The sequence below is a fragment of the Sphaerodactylus townsendi genome, linkage group LG03 (assembly GCF_021028975.2).
Source record: "Sphaerodactylus townsendi isolate TG3544 linkage group LG03, MPM_Stown_v2.3, whole genome shotgun sequence".
Lineage (NCBI taxonomy): Eukaryota > Metazoa > Chordata > Lepidosauria > Squamata > Sphaerodactylidae > Sphaerodactylus > Sphaerodactylus townsendi.
Window position 1 is genome coordinate 54432639 of NC_059427.1, and position 18044 is coordinate 54450682.

An 18044-nucleotide genomic window follows, 5' to 3' on the forward strand; every position below is an offset into this window, starting at 1 on the left:
CACCACCTTGCTGAATAGCTTTATGCCTGCATTATACCTGCTTGGTTGTTGCAGTTTTGACTGCATGTGTCCAGCTCAGGAACTAAATAATATCCTATACATGAAAATAGATAGTTTTTCCTTGTCCATTGAGGCCATTAAACTGATGGACTTAATGAGGGCCACCAAATCACCTGTGCAGTTGAATGCACCCTTGAGATGAGATGCAGGCAGATTCCGTTAGAGCCACCATGATGTAATTGTTAAAAGTTGGACTATGATGGTGGAGCCTGGGTTAAAACCATCACTATCCAACCTTGGGCAGGTACTTTTTCTCTCTTAGCCTAACCTGTCCCATGGGGTTATTTAGAAGATAGAATTGTGCATTCTGTCCTGAACTCCCTGGAGGAAGGATAGGATTTAAAATAAACTCTTTGATCAGATCTCCCTATGGATTAGTTTAAAGGTTCTGGGTGTCAGTGGTGAGCAGACTGGTGTTATAGACTTGGCAAGCCCTGTTTCTTTAGGTTGCTGGTAGGTTGGGAAACCCTACAGCCACCCCAAGTCATCTCCACTCAGCAGTGCTGCCATTTTCCCTTACTCCTGGATGGTATCAAAACTGAACTGATATGAACTGCTGCTACCAGCAAATCAGAGTATTTTCTACTGGATGCATTTGCATATCCAGAATTTCATACTTAGGGTGACATTTAAAAGCTTCACGTAGTTGCCTAATTTCCTGTTTAGTTCATACAAGCTATCACAATTTCAAGCTATGGTCAAAGGATGGTGAACTTACCTGCTACCTCTCCCCATTACTATGTTTTAAGAGCAAGACAGAATAGGCACGCTGTGTTTCAGAGATCAGACTCCCTGTATTCAAAATATAAGGAAGTTTAATAAACAATAATAAAAACTGTATATGGTTTGTTCAAATATCAGATTGAACAAGAATACAAAGAAGGTGAAGACACATTCCTTTCACCCTAGACTCTGTACTTATTTTAGCAATGTTATTGGTATGACAGGCTAGTAAAACCTGAAGTTACAGCCCTTAAACATCCAGCATTCCCTTAGCTCTCAGAATAGGAACTTCTCTTCATTGTCCAGTGCTGCACTACCAAGATGGAGACCCTGGGTAAAGACTTAGTTCTGTGTGGCTTGTGCAAACTTGTACAGCTGCTCATGATGGAAGAAGAGCTTGTTTCCTATGTCCTAGAAATTTATAATCCCTGCTTTGAAAGGATGTTGTTCTAATTTCCCAGGATGTTGTTCTAATTTCCTGCTTCAAGAATAAGAGAAAATTATCTTACTATTTGTGCATTTTTTCAGGTAATAGAAACCTTGAGCCAATCAGCTACATATCTGTATTTCTCTGGCTGCAGGAAAATCATAGCAAAATTTATTTCAGTCAGTTTGATGCATATGGTATTAGTTTTTCCTCGCATTTTGTCAGTATGCTTTTAAAACTTTATGCTGCTTATGATGAATATGGTGGTTTGTGTTTTGAGGTGCTGTGGTCATTAGCTTGTGAATTAATAGGTCTTTGTTATCAAGTTTGCATAAAAAGCACTCCTAATATGACATAAAATGCTTGGGTTTTTTTTATAAGCCTACATCAAGAAGATTAGTTGCCTGACTCATCAGTCAAAAAAAATTTCAAGAGAGCAAGAATTAGTGACTTTGTAATAAAGAAAACAATTAGTGGTGTTCTTCCAAGCACTGAAATATTGTGTGTTGCATGTAAATACCTTTATTTCACTGTAATGATGAACAGGTTTCCATCAGTGAAACGACTGGCATTGAAAAGCTGTAATAAAAAGAAGAAAAGCTCTGGTTCATACTGGAATTAATATTTTCAGTAAAATCTCCTTAGAAGGCATCCATTTACACAGTATACATGACCTTTCATTTAAGACATTGGAAAGTCTGTGCTTTGAAGCATATGATCCATGAACTGATTACACACAATCCCATTATTTCGTATTTTTAAAGAGCAACACATTTTTAGGTCTTCCAATTGTGAAACATGCCGGAAATTTATTGGCTTTGTGTAGTGAATGTTTTTAATACTTTAGGGGGTGATACTTTCCTGATATTTTGAAGTTCTGAATTTTCAGATAGACCATTTTATGCTATTGGATAGGATTTTGAATGTATTGGAAATATTTCATAGAATGTGTAATGTTGTATTAATTTGTGGAGTAGTTCTGCTCTTACCTCTTCAGGTAAGTTCTTTTACCTCTATAGTTAAGACATCAGAAGCTTACACTGTACAAAATTACCATTTCTTAGTGTACCAGAATTTATGACAGTAATTCTTGAAGTTATTTAAATTAAGACAATGCATTTTAAACTGTATTTCAGGTATTGTCCAAACTTCCATGCTTAGAAATTTAAAAAGTTGACTTTATATAATTACAAGGTACTTTTAATAATGATATTTAGCTTTGGTTTTCTGGACCCCTAATATCTGTGATCTTTCCAGTGCATTGTTGCTTTTTAGATTAACCCAGTGTACTAAGTAAACAGCTTGAATTATCAGCACTGTCTGTCACGGTGTTTTAGCCATATCCTCTTGTTAATTATCTAAGGTTATCCTTAGGTCACTATGTGTTTGTCAGGAATCTGAACCCCACCCTTTTCTCTATAGTGAAGGTGCACACTGTCATGAACTGATTCTGGTTTGATCCTGCCATGTCTTTCAGATGGGATGTGGGATCCTCTTTCTCTACTCCCTCCTGTCTGCTTTTGCTTTAATTTAGTTTCCCAGGCAAAGCCTAATCTGCTTATTAGACACCTGCTTGCTGTTCATGTCCCCAGCACTGGGGAGTGTGTGTTGTTTTGACCTACCTAAGTGAAGGCCGTGCTGTCTCTGGACAGTGGGACTGTGGGTGGCCCAACCTTCCCTTGGGAACTGGTATTCAGGGGATGGTGTTGTGTGACGTGGAAGGGCATGATGTGGAGTATAATGGAAAGTGTTTTGGTGCTTAAACTTTAGTTCTGGCAATAGAAGTCTAAACACTTTACCTTGATGGTGTTTCATAATAAAGAAATCATCTGAATACAGATTCTCGTTGTTGAACAGTCCAGGGGTACGACGCACAAAAAGTTTCATTTATACTGAAATAAAGAGGAAAAAACTAAATGCTAACAATAGTGAAAATTGTCACTGCTGCTTTCAGCTTGCCTATGTGTAAGTTATCAGCCCTATGACTATGCACAGAGACTGGAGAAAGGGATGATGAAATGAGATCTAGTTAGCACCCTTCTAATCTGCTTGTTTTAAGATAATGACAGGATATCACATATCCCAGTCTCCCTGACTGGGCTAAAAGGCGAGATATAAATCTTCTAAATAAATAAATCTTAGAATTTTTTCATACTATGGCAAACTGTGATTCAGATAGTTATATAAGCAGCGCCCAATGCACAACAGGCAAAGGATTCACTTGGCAACATTTACAGCTGTACTTGATTTGTGGGAAGTAGCAGATTTTATAAGGTTCCTTTGGAAAAATGCTATTGTTCTGTTTTCATTTTTTCTGGAAAAATAGTTATTCTGTCCTCCAGCCTATCCCCTGCAGTGCTTTTGAAATACAAGCAATATTCAAGAGTTCCAAATAAGCTAAACCAATGAGCTAGTTTTTCAGATTTATGGATGATGGTTAAACTAAACATTTAAGCTCCTGTTACCTTAAATTACCTTTAATCCATATGAGCTTCAGGGTTGTTGTTTTTTTCATGACAGAAATTACTTTTGAGAATATAGAACAGGATTTGCAAATGGCTGAATATTTGTTCAAAAGAAGTCCCACTAAATCCCATTGTATTCACTCCAAAGCAAAAGTGCTTGGACTTAATTTTTTTAAGTCTAAATAACTTCCAGTCTATATAACAAGATTTTTAAGAAATAACCTTGACGACTGTTAAATATTGGTAACATCCTGTGAAAGAATGCAGATGTGTGGTTTGCCTGCAACTAGTTTTTATTAAAGCTGAGTGCTTGGGCAAAGGAGTAGCTAGGGAAAATGGAGCCTGGTGCAACATCTAAGAGCCCCTCCCCCCGCGTGGTCTGCCACTTGGGTTTATTTTGTGAGAACTGTGTTAGCCAGTGCCAGAGTCAGTAGCAAGCTAATGCAAATAATTTTTTTTAGGTTTTCTGCCACCACAAATGTTGACGTATCCTTATAGTACTAACCAAACTAGAAATTTTGGAAATGCATGCATACACTGGTTGAGGTGTTTGAAACAAACAGGTTTGAAACAAACATTTTATTTTAACTGTAAAACTAGTATACATGAAGACCATTTTAGAGTCTTCAGTTATACTATAAATTAATTTGTTTTCCCAGATCATAACCTTGCCAACTCACTCTCCTCAAAGCACAGAATGATGCAAGTTGTTGCTAAGATAAAACAAAGGATGGGAAATGATGTACATTGCCCTGAACTCAGTGGAGTAAGGGCAGAATAAACATGTACTGAACAGATAAAAAGAAATAAAATGCATTTTAATTTCTTTTTGTCTCTTCTGAAAGATTGGATTAAAAATTAATTTTACTATCTATATCGACAGTGATGTATCTACAGAAAATGGAGCCTGGGGCAAGAAGTGATCTGTGACACACCCCCCCCCCCTTCCTTGAGCATCCACGGAGGCAGCAGTGATTCTGGAAGATTCCTTTCACTCCCGGGGCAATCTAATATACTCAGAGAAATTACATTAAATTAGGTTTGCCAACCTCCAAGTGGAGCCCAAATTACAGAGATTTGTTACCCTGGAGAAAATGATTGCTTTGGAACTCTATGGCCAAATCCCCACTGAAAATTAAATTTATATAAAACCAAGTTTCAAAATAAACTGCACCTTTTCATCGAGATTACAACCTCTCCACCACAGCATGTTTCTAGAGAAGATATCTATTACAATCCCCACAACCACACGATTGGCTTTGCGGGTCTATTCTGATTGGCTGTCATGCCATTTTGGGATGGGAACTCCCTGCCGGTGAAAAAACGTGCTCACATTAGGATGTAAGCACGTATGCACAGTATCCCCGCCCATGCACCTTTCTTCTGATTGGCTACTATGCTCTCGCGAGATTTGTACTGCGGAGTCTTTTTACCACGTTGTTTTCGAATTTTAAAACTATTTCCTATTAAACCATTAAAACTATCAGCCACGTTGGCACATTGAACGCATTCTTGCACAGTCCCCATTCTCCCATGCCCCCGTTCTCCCAGGTCCTTGTGCACACCTTTCAACAAACAAACGAAAGCTAAGAAAAAGGCTGCGCATGCATTGCGCACAGCCCGTCACACTCTGATTGGCTGGAAGGCATTTGTGTCACTTTCTACAGTGGGAAATTTGAAACCACATTAGACCCCTGACCTTCCCCACTGATCTGGATTGGAGATTTTTTTAAAAAAAGGTTCACATACAAGCAGGTTTGGGGAAAACACATGATTGGGGGGAGTGCCAGAACTGGGATGAATCCGGTGGTTCAGCTGTGGGGAGTTTGGTGTGAAACCTGGATATTTTGGGTGAGTATCCCAGGATTAATCGGCAATGGGGATATCGCCCATATCAGTGTTTTCCTGCTCAGCTTCCTTCCATTCCCAACCCACACGTGCGCGTGCGCACACACACACACACACACACACACAACTTAATACCTGAATTTTCAGGAATTTCCTAACCCATCTTTCTCCCCAGGAGTAGCCGAAGTGACTTACATCATCAGGTGGGTTAGGCTCAGAGGGATGAGTCCAAGGTCACCCAGTGAACTTCCATGGCACAAGTGGGGTGGGGGGAGTGAGAGAAAGAGGGATGGAGAGAAAGGGTAGCAGAGTGAGAGGAATGGAGAGGATGAGGAAGGAAACCGAATGGGGGAAGGGAGAGAAAGGGGGATAGAGAGAAAAGGCAACAGAATGACGGGAATGGAGGGAATGAGGAGGGAAACAGAGTGGGCAATAATAGTTTAATTAGGTTCTCTGAATTTCCAGTTTTCATCTTTCAAAAGTAAGTCTCGTCCCTTGTGCAGAAGGGGATTAGAGACTGCTTAAACCATCATTAGAACACTATATCAACAATAAGCATGAAACTGAAAAGGGGAGAGAGCTGTGATACCACTGATCATGACAGCACCAGCCCCTGAAAATCCTCCTATCTAAGGCAAGTGCAGAAGAAAATAAACTGTTTCTGCAGGTTTTGGCTTGGCAGTTTTACAATAAAGACCTGTATGACCAACTGTTTTGGCTAGATCATTTCAACATTCTTTTAGCTGGTGGGACTTGCTGACAGATAAGCAACATCTAAAAGGCACCTGCACATGGAGAAGGTGAGCTGAGAATCAACTTCTCCAGGAATAATGGGGCTGTCTTTCATTTCCCTCTGTCATTCAGAGACAAGAGGAAGTTTATTGGGTGGTGGGTGAATTTCACTGTTAGAAAGAAACATTGACCTTCAAGCAACCTCTGAGCTTTAACTGTGCAACTAAGTCATGAGTTGGTAGTTTAAAGTAGCTTTATAAAGCTTGTTTCTAGAGGCACATCTGTCCAAGCAAGATTTATTAACTCAGTGTACCATAGCATATTTTTAAGCAGCACAGTGGGGCTTTAGTGCCTTCAGATTTGCCATGCAATATGATTGATGAGAAGCTGTCTGCCACAGACAGAACTGTGGTACAGCAGCACTGGCATGCTAAATAGGAAACAGCTGATGGCTGAGGCGCCATGAAGAGGAGAAATATAATGAATGCTCAAAGACTTTTCCAGTTTGTTCAGTATTCCAGTGGTGCTGCAGTGGCATACAAATAAACATACCTTTTAAAAAGCCAAGCCAAGTGACTGCTGCTGAAGGAGAAAGAAGCTGAATACACCTTTGGTGACAGATTACAGTGCAACTTTCTTTCTTTGTTTTATCTCCAGTATCCACAAGTAGATGTTGGGCTTTTTAGCATTTTGGTGCTGTGTTCATGGATTTCAGCTTTATTTACAGAAAAATAATACGTGACTGATTTTTTATTTTCCTGTTTGTAGCTGTGTTTGTGGCACAAAACAGCTGAAGTTACTACTCCTCTGACTTTTTTCCCAAGAGCAGTTGCTAACATGAATTTGCTAACATGAGAAGGATTGTAGTATATGGTTATTTTTCCCATTTTTTTTAAAAAGAAAACTGGAGTTATATGGTAGACAATAGAAATGGCTGAAAAAGAGAGGTGAACAAATATGAATTTTGATCAGTTTATTCTTATGACCCGGAAGGTTTGGCTTTTTCTGTCATCATCTTGCCTTTTACATGTGCTGTCTCCAATTCTTTCAGCGTCGGATGGAGATTAGAAGAGCAAGGGTAATAATAAATTCTAAAAAAATACTGCTAGTCTTTCCTATGTCTTGTATCAGTTTTGTTTATACTTTTCATATGTTATCACTCCAGCTGTTCCTGATACTTCAGAGATTAAATAGTATGCAAAATATTACTTGTAAATCTGAGATGAGTTACTCTTTAATGCAAGATACTTACTAAGCTTTAAAAAAAACAACTTCAGTTCATTTAAATACATATTATGTGATGCTGCGATAAATTGGGGATGTGTATGCATGATCAAACATAACTCTTACAAATGTAGCAATGTTTAGCTTGTTAATTTTGCCTTTGGAATTGAATTTATCGATTAAATGCAAAAATGTGTCTTGATTGCCAGAAGGGAAAATGTTTGGGGCTAAAGGTATAACAGATGTTCTCTGTGCCCTTCATTGGCAAGGTCATCATAACAAGTAGAGCTGCTGAACATTTTACATTATCAGAATGGGTAAGATGTATTAAATGTGAATGCAGGGATGTTTGTACAAGTCTGTTTAGAGAGAGAGGGAACTAGGATAAATGTATTGTGCCTAATTAGTTGCCCCCTTCCCCCTGCATTGTGTCATGTTTGTGAGATCTTTTTTGTATCAAGCAAAAGAATATGTCCTTGTTAGCACAGAATTTTTTGCATTGGTTTTCTGCTGTAGCCAAGCCTCTCAAAATGTATAACAGAATCATTGCATTATGAATCTAACATGGAATTATTTACCTCAAATTTAGGAACCCTGCAATAAACGAGTCAGACCTCTTTCTAGAGTTACTTCACTAGCAAGCTTAATTCCTCCAGTCCGAGCAACTCCTTTGAAGCGATTTGGCCAGACACTGCAGGTAAAACCTATTTCTTTTCCATCAATTCCACACAGCAAGACAAATGCAACCTTACTGTTCCTTTTTTCTTGTATTGTATGTAAAGTGTTTCTTTTTGGATGACATTGTAACCTTTAGTGACCCTCATACCAGTTGGATGCTGGTTTAACCATGGAGGTGCTAGTCTGCTCCATAAAGGGCTCTGGCAAAAAAAGGCTGGTAAGCATGGTCGCAGAGAGTGCAACTGCGCCAGCATCCTCAGCAACCACACCATTGCATCCCATACATGTGACAAGGTGCAATGGGGACCCAGTCAAGCACACATCACTGTCAAAGAGTGGGAAAGGAAAAGACCATGGACCATAGCACTGTGTCCACAGTGCACACTCCACTCCTTAAAGGAACAGAACTCTGTTTAACAGTAACTGGGCCCCAGCGGTTGACAGGGGCACCAGCAATATTCCACGGGCAGCAACCCTAAGCAGGTCCACAATTCACATGATTCAAAAGGTGCAGTCACCAGGAAAGGGGCATGGAAAGATGACAAGTCAGCATTCTCAGTCACATGTTCCACTGTTCACCATCTGGGGCATTCCTGACAATCTACCCACGCTGCCAAGGGTGCCCCTGGGCCACCCCCACTAGAGGTGGAGCAGGAAGGGGCTGCTGGGGTGGGCCATTGTGCAGGAGCAGGTAGCCTTACCAAGTGATAAGATCTGAAGGCACACCTGTCCATCCTTGACATCCCTCACAACAGGTGGTAGCTTCTCCAGATGCCAGCTTCTCCAGATGCCTGGTTGTTGCTGCCACAGATGCTGCCAGTCCTTCCATGCACTGGAGAAAGCATTCCTCCACTCTCAACTGGCCTCTAGCTGCTTCTGCTCAGTTGCCACCCATATGAAAGAAAGGGTGGGAGGGATCAGCTGTCCTGACTGTGGACCCCATGCCTAGGGCTCCAGCAAGACTCTGACATCTGTGGTGCCCAGGATCTGAGGCAGTTGCTTGCCTCCCCTACCAATGTTCCCCTTTCTCTGCTTACCCCACTCTCCTCTGAAGACTTCAAGTCTGCTCACTTCATTGGCTTGCTATTGGCTGCAGGGACTCTGTAATGCTGAACATCTGGAGGATGACTATCCAGTTGTTATGGCTTGTCTGTAAGGGATCAAACCCATTGCTGATCTCCATCTGCCTTGGCACAATGGGATGGATGGTTCCAGCACTGGCAGCTGGGGTCTCATCCAAGCATGCTGGGGTGGACAGGGTGCCCATGATTATGCAGACTCCATCCTTCCCTGGCCCCACAGTTGGTTCCTGGAAAACTAGGGCACCAGTCAGTTCAGCAACCTCCATGGGCTCACCGGTTGATGGCTTGATGATGCTGTCCTCCTGAGTGAGTCACTTGTAGAGAGGAATGGCAGGTGTGAGCAAATGATGAGGGGGGCCAGGAGAATACAACCAATGCAGGGGAAGTTTCCCCCACACACCCTGAGATGTATTGTTGCCACAGGGGAGGGAGGTGATTGGTTGTGCCCATAGTTAGCATCTGGTGCTCCTCTGGGCCTTTTGGGCACAGCTGTGCCAGTAGGAAAGTACTCAGGTGTTTGGCTTACATGGGTGCCTGTGGGCTGCACTGATTTTTTCACTCATCTAACTTTTTGCCACTGATAGGATGCATTCCTGAACTCAAAACAGTTAGGGTGCCAACTTCTTCCTGACACCCACCCACCCCAGCCTGCCAGCTTCCATGCTGGAGCAGAGACCTATGCCATCAGTGGTGTAGTTACAGAAAATCACACCAGGGTAAACACTGAAATTGCACCCCTCCCAAACAACCCCAGTGCCCCCCACCCCCCAGCCTGGGCCCCATGCCCCAGCATGACCTTCACAAACCTTCCTCAACAGCCAAGCTGACTACAGTAATTCCTTTTAGTTAAATAGGGTTGCTCACAAGTCATGGTGCCCTCCCTGGACTCTGCAGTGGTGATGCCAAAGTCCAGCGAGTCCAGCGTCCAGTTGGCAATTAGCAGCTTGTCTGATTTAATAGCACATTTGTGAGGCAATATAAAGGTCAAAAAATCCTGTATTGATGCCTGTGCAGTATTTATTTATTTATTTGTGTGTGTGTGTGTGTGTGTGTGTGTGTGTGTGTGTGTATGAATACCCTCCTGGAGCTGATACATATGCTAACTTGGGTGCCCATCCCACTGTCGAAAGGGGCAAATGTGCCAGTGGGAGGGTGACTTAACCTGGCTGGCAGGCACCGCTTGGCTTGGCAGCACCTGACCCAGAAGCCATATTTCCAGCCCAGGCCTGCTAGCGCTGTGCCAGCTTGGTTGGGGGCATTACGAGGGCGGGCCAGAGAGTGGAGCCAACTATAGTTGGCCTCCACTGCCCACCCAGTCTCCATGATATTATTATAGCAAACTGAAAAATATATGCTGAAGAAGTAGTTTGCTGTCTACGAAACAAGTATTGACCGGTGAGCTCATTCCACTTTGAACTCTCTGAGCTTCAGCAACAACATCATTTATAAGACTCACTGTTTCTGTTTGGATTCTTGCAGAGACTTGCTATTTCTGTTTGGATTCTTTAGGTTGTATGGAGTTGAATATAGATGTATATTACCACGTATTTGCATGTCATGCATTAAGATTCATGTTTCATACTTATGTGCTTGTTTTAAGGAGATAAGACTATTTAGTAGCCTGGGTATAGTGATTGTGGGCATTCCTGTTTAGCAGTGACATAACTCACAGCACACCCCTTTTAGGTATAGGCCCTTGTGCAGTCTACATGCCATTGACTAAATGGCCTCCTGGCCCAGCCTTCCAATTCTCTCTTGCTTGCCTACTTCCTTTCTTGTTTCTAGGAGACATTCTTTGAGATAGTGTCGTTATTCTAATTTCTGCTTGGTTTTTCCTCTTTTCAACTTCATGTCTCAACTACCTCCTGCACAAGATAACCTGTTTTTTTTAGCTACTTACTTTTCTTAGAATGTCTGACACCCTTTGCCTACTCCATCCCAGCAGCTTACAGTCCTTCTGGACTGTAAGCACTGATAAGGCTTTGTTTGGAGCCTTTTGCATCTGTGCCACCTTAGAACTTTGTTCTCGAAGCACTTAGAATGCTCTCATTAATGCAGACAATTTTGTGTCATACAGCCCCGTCGAGAGAGGGGCTCTGCCCTCTCCAAAGCCCAAAGAAGAAAAAAAAATAAAACTCAGAATTCCCCATAAGGGAGAACAGAGATACACCACAAAAAATGTGACATATCTCCATGTCTGCCAGCGCATTGGGGCTGGGTGGGCAGTGGAAACCGGCTACACTTTTCCAATGACCAGGGAAATGGTGTAATTTATTACTTAAGCACCCATTTTTGAGAAAGCTGTAATACAATTATCAGCATCTCTGAATAGGGAAAATATCAGAGTTTTCAGGCTGCATTAGCTTCTAGTGTTAGTATACAAAGGCTTTTGAAATTATTTGTTCCAATACCTCTTAGAATAGCTAGAATAATGCCCATCAGAAGACGTAGCGCCAACGGGATGGGGCTCAACACCCCGGGTGGAGCTGCGGCAGAGGCGTGGCCAGGCCGCAGAGGGTGCATGGCGGGGGTGTTCCGGGATGGGGGTGGGCGCTGCCGCAGCAGGGGCACAGCGCGCATGCGCTCCCCGGGCAGAGTTTCCCCTTGCTCCACCTCTGCCCATCTGGTGTTGAAGTTTGATTGCTGTTACACTTATTTGCTTCATTTATACTCTGCCTTTCTCCCGAGTAGGGACACAAACGGGCTTATACCAGTTCTTACCACTTCAGTCTTTGCTTTTATCTGTTAATCTGTATTTTAGTTATTTTTTTCTTTTTTCAGAGCAATGGCACAAGAACATTATCCAAATTGTATAAAATGTAAATTAATTAATTTGTTGGCTATTTTCCTTGTGCAAGCTGGTCAAAGTGAAAAATGTACATATTTTGTGTTTTGATAATATCAACGTGCCAATAGATTTTCTAAGTGATTTTTTAAAATTAATCTTCATTTGTAGTACATTTTTACCCATAAGTTTTTATTGAATAATATCCCAGTATATTATTTTCCTTCAGTCATGAACCGATAACTAAGTAATACTTACAGTTTAGTTCTATATCCACTCACAAGATACAAGTCCTTAAAGAAATAGAAAAGTGATTAAGGGGAATTTATGTTAATTTTCCCATTACTCCTCTTGTGCCAACTTGCTTGTTTGAGTTTAGAAAAGCAGTTTCTAAAAATGGAACTCCGCAAAAAAAACCCCAAACCAATTCCACTCTGTGTGTTTAAAATATATTTACACACTATCACTTAAAAAAAAAAAAGTAAACCAAGGAATAACTACCCAAACTTCTATTTTTCTGTTGTTTAGCGATCTATCAGTTTCCGCACTGACAGTCGGCCTGATCTGCTTGCCTCGCGACCCTGGTCTAGAAATGGTCCTCCTCCTAGCACCAAACGAAGAGACAGTAAACTCTGGAGTGAGACCTTTGATGTTTGTGTCAATCAGATGCTCACATCCAAAGAAATCAAGCGCCAAGAGGTTTGTATGTTGTCATATCCTTTTGGACAGTTTTGTTGGAAATGGAAAACTAGGGCCCCTTCCGCACACGCAAAATAATGCGTTTTCAAACCACTTTCACAACTGTTTGCAAGTGGATTTTGCTATTCCGCACAGCTTCAAAGAGCACTGAAAGCAGTTTGAAAGTGCATTATTCTGCATGTGCGGAAGGAGCCTAAGGAACGCATGCCAAGCAGACTTCTCTTTTTCTGTATAAATCCTAACATTCCTTAATTTATCGGCAATACAGTATAAGGACTAGTTGCCACCACCCTGCTAACCACACTGTGAATTAAATACTAAAATGCACACCTGCTCCAGACAGAGAAAAAGCAATTTCCCCGATGGCCTGAAAAGATGTCAAGTTGCATTTGTAGGTCAAGGAAAAAGGTAGACATTAATCAGCTTTTTTCTCAAGCCAAGTGAGATTAGGACATCTGGCTTGACATCTTCCCTGATTAAAAGCATTCATAATGAACAGCTATGAGACTGAGAAGGAAATTGCATACCTACCAAATTGCATACCATACACTGATTCTTAGCCTAGGGTGGTATCCTGAATCTTTCAATCTCTTGACAAAAAGCTAAAGGAGGACTTAAAGCTCATCTCTAAGTTTTGGTTTCTGATATTCTGCTGCTTGCTCGAGGAACTTCTCCTTCTAGAGTGGGGAAAGGTGATATTTCTCAATTTCACAGCACCTTGGAAGTGTTCCTGGGAGTCCATGTGCCAACAAGGGACAGTATTTGTTTCCTATCTTCAATCACTAACTTTTCCTACCTGTCAGATGCAAGCATTAAGATATAAGTGCCTTGACCTGGATAGCCTGATCTCATCAAATCTCATAAGCTACCATATATACTCGCATATAAGTCGAATTTTTCAGCACATTTTTGTGCTGAAAAGCCCCCCTCGACTTATACGCAAGTCAGGTGTACTTTAAAAAATATTTTAGGGTTTTTACTTTGTCAGCCACCAGGGGTGCAGTTTTTGGCTAGCCTAGTGGCACCAAAATTTCAGGGATTTTTCAAGAGACCCTCCTGACTATACCATCCAAGTTTGGTAAAGTTTGGTTCAGGGGGTCCAAAGTTATGGACCCCTAAAGGGAGTGCCCCCATTATTTCCAATGGGAGCTAATAGTAGAGGGAGCTACATTTTGAAGGTCCATAACTTTGGACCCCTTGAACCAAACTTCACCAAACCTGGGTGGTATCATCAGAATAATCTCTTGCTGATACTCCCAAGCTGACCTGGCCACTGTGATCCATGCAACGGTCACCTCCAGGTTAGACTATTGTAATTCGCTCTACGCTGGCCTACCCTTGCGCCTGATCCGGAAGCTGAAGCTGGTCCAGCATGCAGCAGCGCGCCTACTTACAGGAGGTGCCTACCGTGATCACATTCAGCCTGTATTGCGCCAGCTGCATTGGCTTCCAGTGGAGTTCCGGATCATCCACAAGGTATGGGTATTAACCTTTAAGGCTTTGCGCGGCCTGGGGCCCTCGTACCTTCGGGACCGCCTTACCCCATATGTCCCTACACGGCCTCTGCGCTCAGCAGAGGCCAATTTACTGGTGGTCCCCGGCCCCTCAACGGTACGGCTGGCCTCCACCCGGGCCAGGACCTTTACGGCCCTGGGCCCCAGCCTGGTGGAACACTCTCCCACCATCTGTCCGCCTCAAGGGATCTTGAGAGTTCCGAGAGGGCCTGTAAGACCTAACTGTTCCACTGGCCTTTGGGGAGGCCAGCCACTGATAGTGTCGCCTCCTGCTCCTCCCTATTACCACTCTGGGAGTTACAACATCTATACCGCCCCCTCTCCGGGAGGGGGTTCTATTGTTAGCTTAATGTTGGACGCCATATAGTTTATGGCTTATCACAATGGCTGTAATTTTATGTAATTTTATGCAATTTTATATTTAATAATGTTATTGCCCTATTGTCGAAATGTTTACAGCACCGCCCAGAGCCCTTAGGGGATGGGGCGGTTTTATAAATACAATTATAAATAAATAAATAAATAAATACCAGCCAGGTTTAGTGATGTTTGATTTAGGGGATCCAAAGTTATGGACCCCCCAAATGGGTGCCCCATCCTCCATTGTTTCCAATGGGAGCTAATAGTAGATGGGGCTACATTTTGAGGGTCCATACCTTTGGACCCCCTGAACCGAACTTCACAAAACCTGGGTGGTATCATCAGGAGGGTCTCCTAAAGATACTCTGAAATGTTGGTACTGATAACATAAACATTCCTCCCCTGACCAAAAATCCAGTTTTGAAGGATTTTAACTCTTGTGTTTTAGCTTGGTTGCTGGTTGAGCTAAGTTTTTTGTACTTTTAAAGTTATTGTTGAGACCATATTGTTTTTGTTGACCCTCTTTTCCACTTATAGAGCTAGTTTACTGTTTTTCTTTGAAATAAATATTCAAAAACGTATAACCTACTGATACCTCAACTAATATAATTTTATTGGTATCTATTTTGATTTTTGAATAGAATAGAATAGAATAGAATAGAATCTTTATTGGCCAAGTGTGATTGGACACACAAGGAATTTGTCTCCGGTGCATATGCTCTCAGTGTACATAAAATAAAATACATTTGTCAAGAATCATAAGGTACAGCACATAATGATTGTCATATAGGTCTAGTAAGCAATCAGGAAACAATCAATAGTAATAAAAACATAAAATGTAAAATCATAAAATAAAATGAAATGTCAGCACAGGCTATAGTCATACAGTCATAATTGGGAGGAGATGGGTAATAGGAATGATGAAAAAAGTAGTGCAGTAATTATATAATAAATATATAATAAATAGTTTGACATTATCGAGGGAATTATTTGTTTAACAGAGTGATGGCATTCGGGAAAAAACTGTTCTTATGTCTAGTTGTCTTGGTGTGCAGTGCTCTGTAGCGACGTTTAGAGGGTAAGAGTTGAAACAGTTTATGTCCAGGATGCGAGGGGTCAGTAAATATTTTCACAGCCCTTTTTTTGACCCGTGCAGTATACAGGTCCTCAGTATACAGGTCCTTTGAAATTTACCAGTAGCTGCTGAATTTTCCACCCTCGACTTATATGCGAGTCAATAAGTTTTCCCAGTTTTTTGTGGTAAAATTAAGTGCCTCAACTTATATGCAGGTCGACTTATACACGAGTATATTTGGCATGTAGGGTTGGCCCTGGTTAGCATTTACATGGGCAACCTCCAAGGAATACCATGGTCATGATGCAGACAGGCAATGGCAAGCCAGTTCCAAATGTCTCTTGCCTTGAAAACCCTATTAGAGGTCATTATAAGTCAGCTGTGACTTGACAGTAAAAAAAGAGGCATAGTATGCAGAAGCTTCCAACTATTTCTCATCAGAGGCGTACCTAGGCAAACTGGAGCCCTGGGCAAAACCTGAGTTTGATACCCTCCCCCACCGTGATCAAACAATGATTTTTTCCACCAGGTCGTTTCAAAGTCACCAACACATTATAGAACATCCCCCAACTCACAAATCTGGATTTAAAAAGAGAATCTGGGGAAATGTAGGGGGTGCCTGTTGTCAGGGGTGAAATTATTAAGATAGCAGCACCAGAATTTTAGAGTACCTTTGTGAGACCCTACTGATGATACCACCCAGGTTTGGTGAAGTTTGATTCAGGGGGTCCAAAGTTATGGACCCTCAAAGGTGTAGCCCCCATCTCCTATTAGCTCTCTCTAAACTAAACCTCACCAAACCCGGGTCATATCATCAGGAGAGTCTCCTAAAAAACCCCTGAAATTTTGGTGCTGCTAGCCTAAAATCTGCACCCCCTGCAGGCCAAAAACGGAAAAACACTAAAAATACAAAATCCCACACAAACGAACCCGCAATTTTGTCGCCCACCACAAGGTGGCGCCCTGGGCAGCTGCCTACTTTGCCCAATGGGAGGAACGCCTCTGTTTCTCATATAATGGATATAGTTCCAATTTTCTTACAGAAATTGAAGACGTACTGTAAAGTTCCATAAAATATGAAATAGTACAATTTTATATGCTAAGGAAGTTATATATTATGCATTTTATGCTGTTAAATCAGTAAAAGTAGTTAAGTTGTGTAGAAAAGTGAGTGTAGCATAATATTTCAAATTTCCTCGGGATCTTATTAGATGGCATGCTGGTCAGGACCAGACGCGTATGGGGCCCAGATTGTGCCCGGAGGCAAACCTTCTTCGGGTGCTACCCCATGCATGGCATGGTACCCTGCACCCATGCATTCACCCCCCATGTCCCACTTACCTGAATTGGCATGGGCAGGAGATTCTCTTGTGCCAGGGCTGCTGCATGGGCAGGGAAGAGAAGCCAGCTGCGCGGCAGCCAGAGAAGCTGCGGGACGGGAAGAGAAGCTTGTCCCTGCACCCGTGCCGCCAGAGAAGCCATGGGTGAGGGAAAGAGAAGCCTGCAGGCTTCCCTCCCCGTCTCTGCATGCCGGTGCACCCGCGGTTTCCCTGCTGCTGTGAGTGCAGGGACAGGAAGAGAAGCCCGTCCATGGACCTGCGGCGCCAGAGAAGCTACGGGTGAGGGGAAGAGAAGCTGGCTGGCTTCTCTTCCCATCCCTCGTGCGTGCCGCGGGTGCTGCTAGACAGGGAAGAGGGGCCTCCCTCAGCCCTTCAGAGCCACCCTGCCTGTCAGGGAGGCAGGGGCTCCCAGTCTTGTCCTCCGCAGCCAGGGAAGGCAGAACTGGGAGCCCTGGTGGCTGGCTCAGTTTTGCGCCTCAGGCTGGCTGTGGTCTGAAGCCACCTCCTAGGGACTGGGAGCCGGCTACAGGCCGCATGCCCGGCTTAACTCATTGCCTCCGGCCAAGGGCGCAAACCATTTGGTCACGTGGGGGGGGGGGCTTTTGGCACCCCCACATGACCAGAAGGCATGCGCCCGGGGACTTGGGTCATCCCACGTCCCTAGGGCCATATGCCACTGGTCAGGACAAGTTAGGCTGTAGAGAGGCTGAGATATGCCTCTCATTGGGTTTTGCTGCTGCAGCTAATTCAGAAGAGCTGACTTTGACTTCATGGTCGTTTAGGCTTCAAGCAGTATTTAGTAAGATTGGAGTGCCTCATCTTTCCATAAGACAGGCACTGGATGGGTCAGTTTGCTCCCTGGGAACATAATGCTCATCTCCAAGATCAGCTGCTGGAAGCAGAAAGACTCCTGGGTAGCTGGGCTGGCTGAAGCTCACTTCTTCTGGTGATCTTGACTTCTTTTTTCATTTTATTGAGACATTTTTAATATGGAAAAAAAAACCCTAAAAAAGACCTAAAATATATAAGCTA

At 42.7% G+C, this 18044-nt stretch overlaps 1 protein-coding gene across 11 annotated transcripts in view; it reads left to right on the forward strand.

Annotated features, from left to right (window-relative positions):
- ARHGEF3 (Rho guanine nucleotide exchange factor 3) overlaps window positions 1–18044 on the forward strand; it is a 135152-nt gene that overhangs the window by 103833 nt on the left and 13275 nt on the right. For 9 of the 11 annotated variants that reach the window (XM_048490308.1, XM_048490312.1, XM_048490310.1 and 6 more), the window contains 2 exons: window positions 8069–8176; window positions 12553–12723. In XM_048490308.1, the coding sequence (XP_048346265.1) occupies window positions 8069–8176; window positions 12553–12723 (279 nt within the window). Of the gene's footprint in view, window positions 1–6689; window positions 7334–8068; window positions 8177–12552; window positions 12724–18044 lie in introns of those variants that run through there. The other 2 variants (XM_048490317.1, XM_048490319.1) reach the window with 2 other exon arrangements.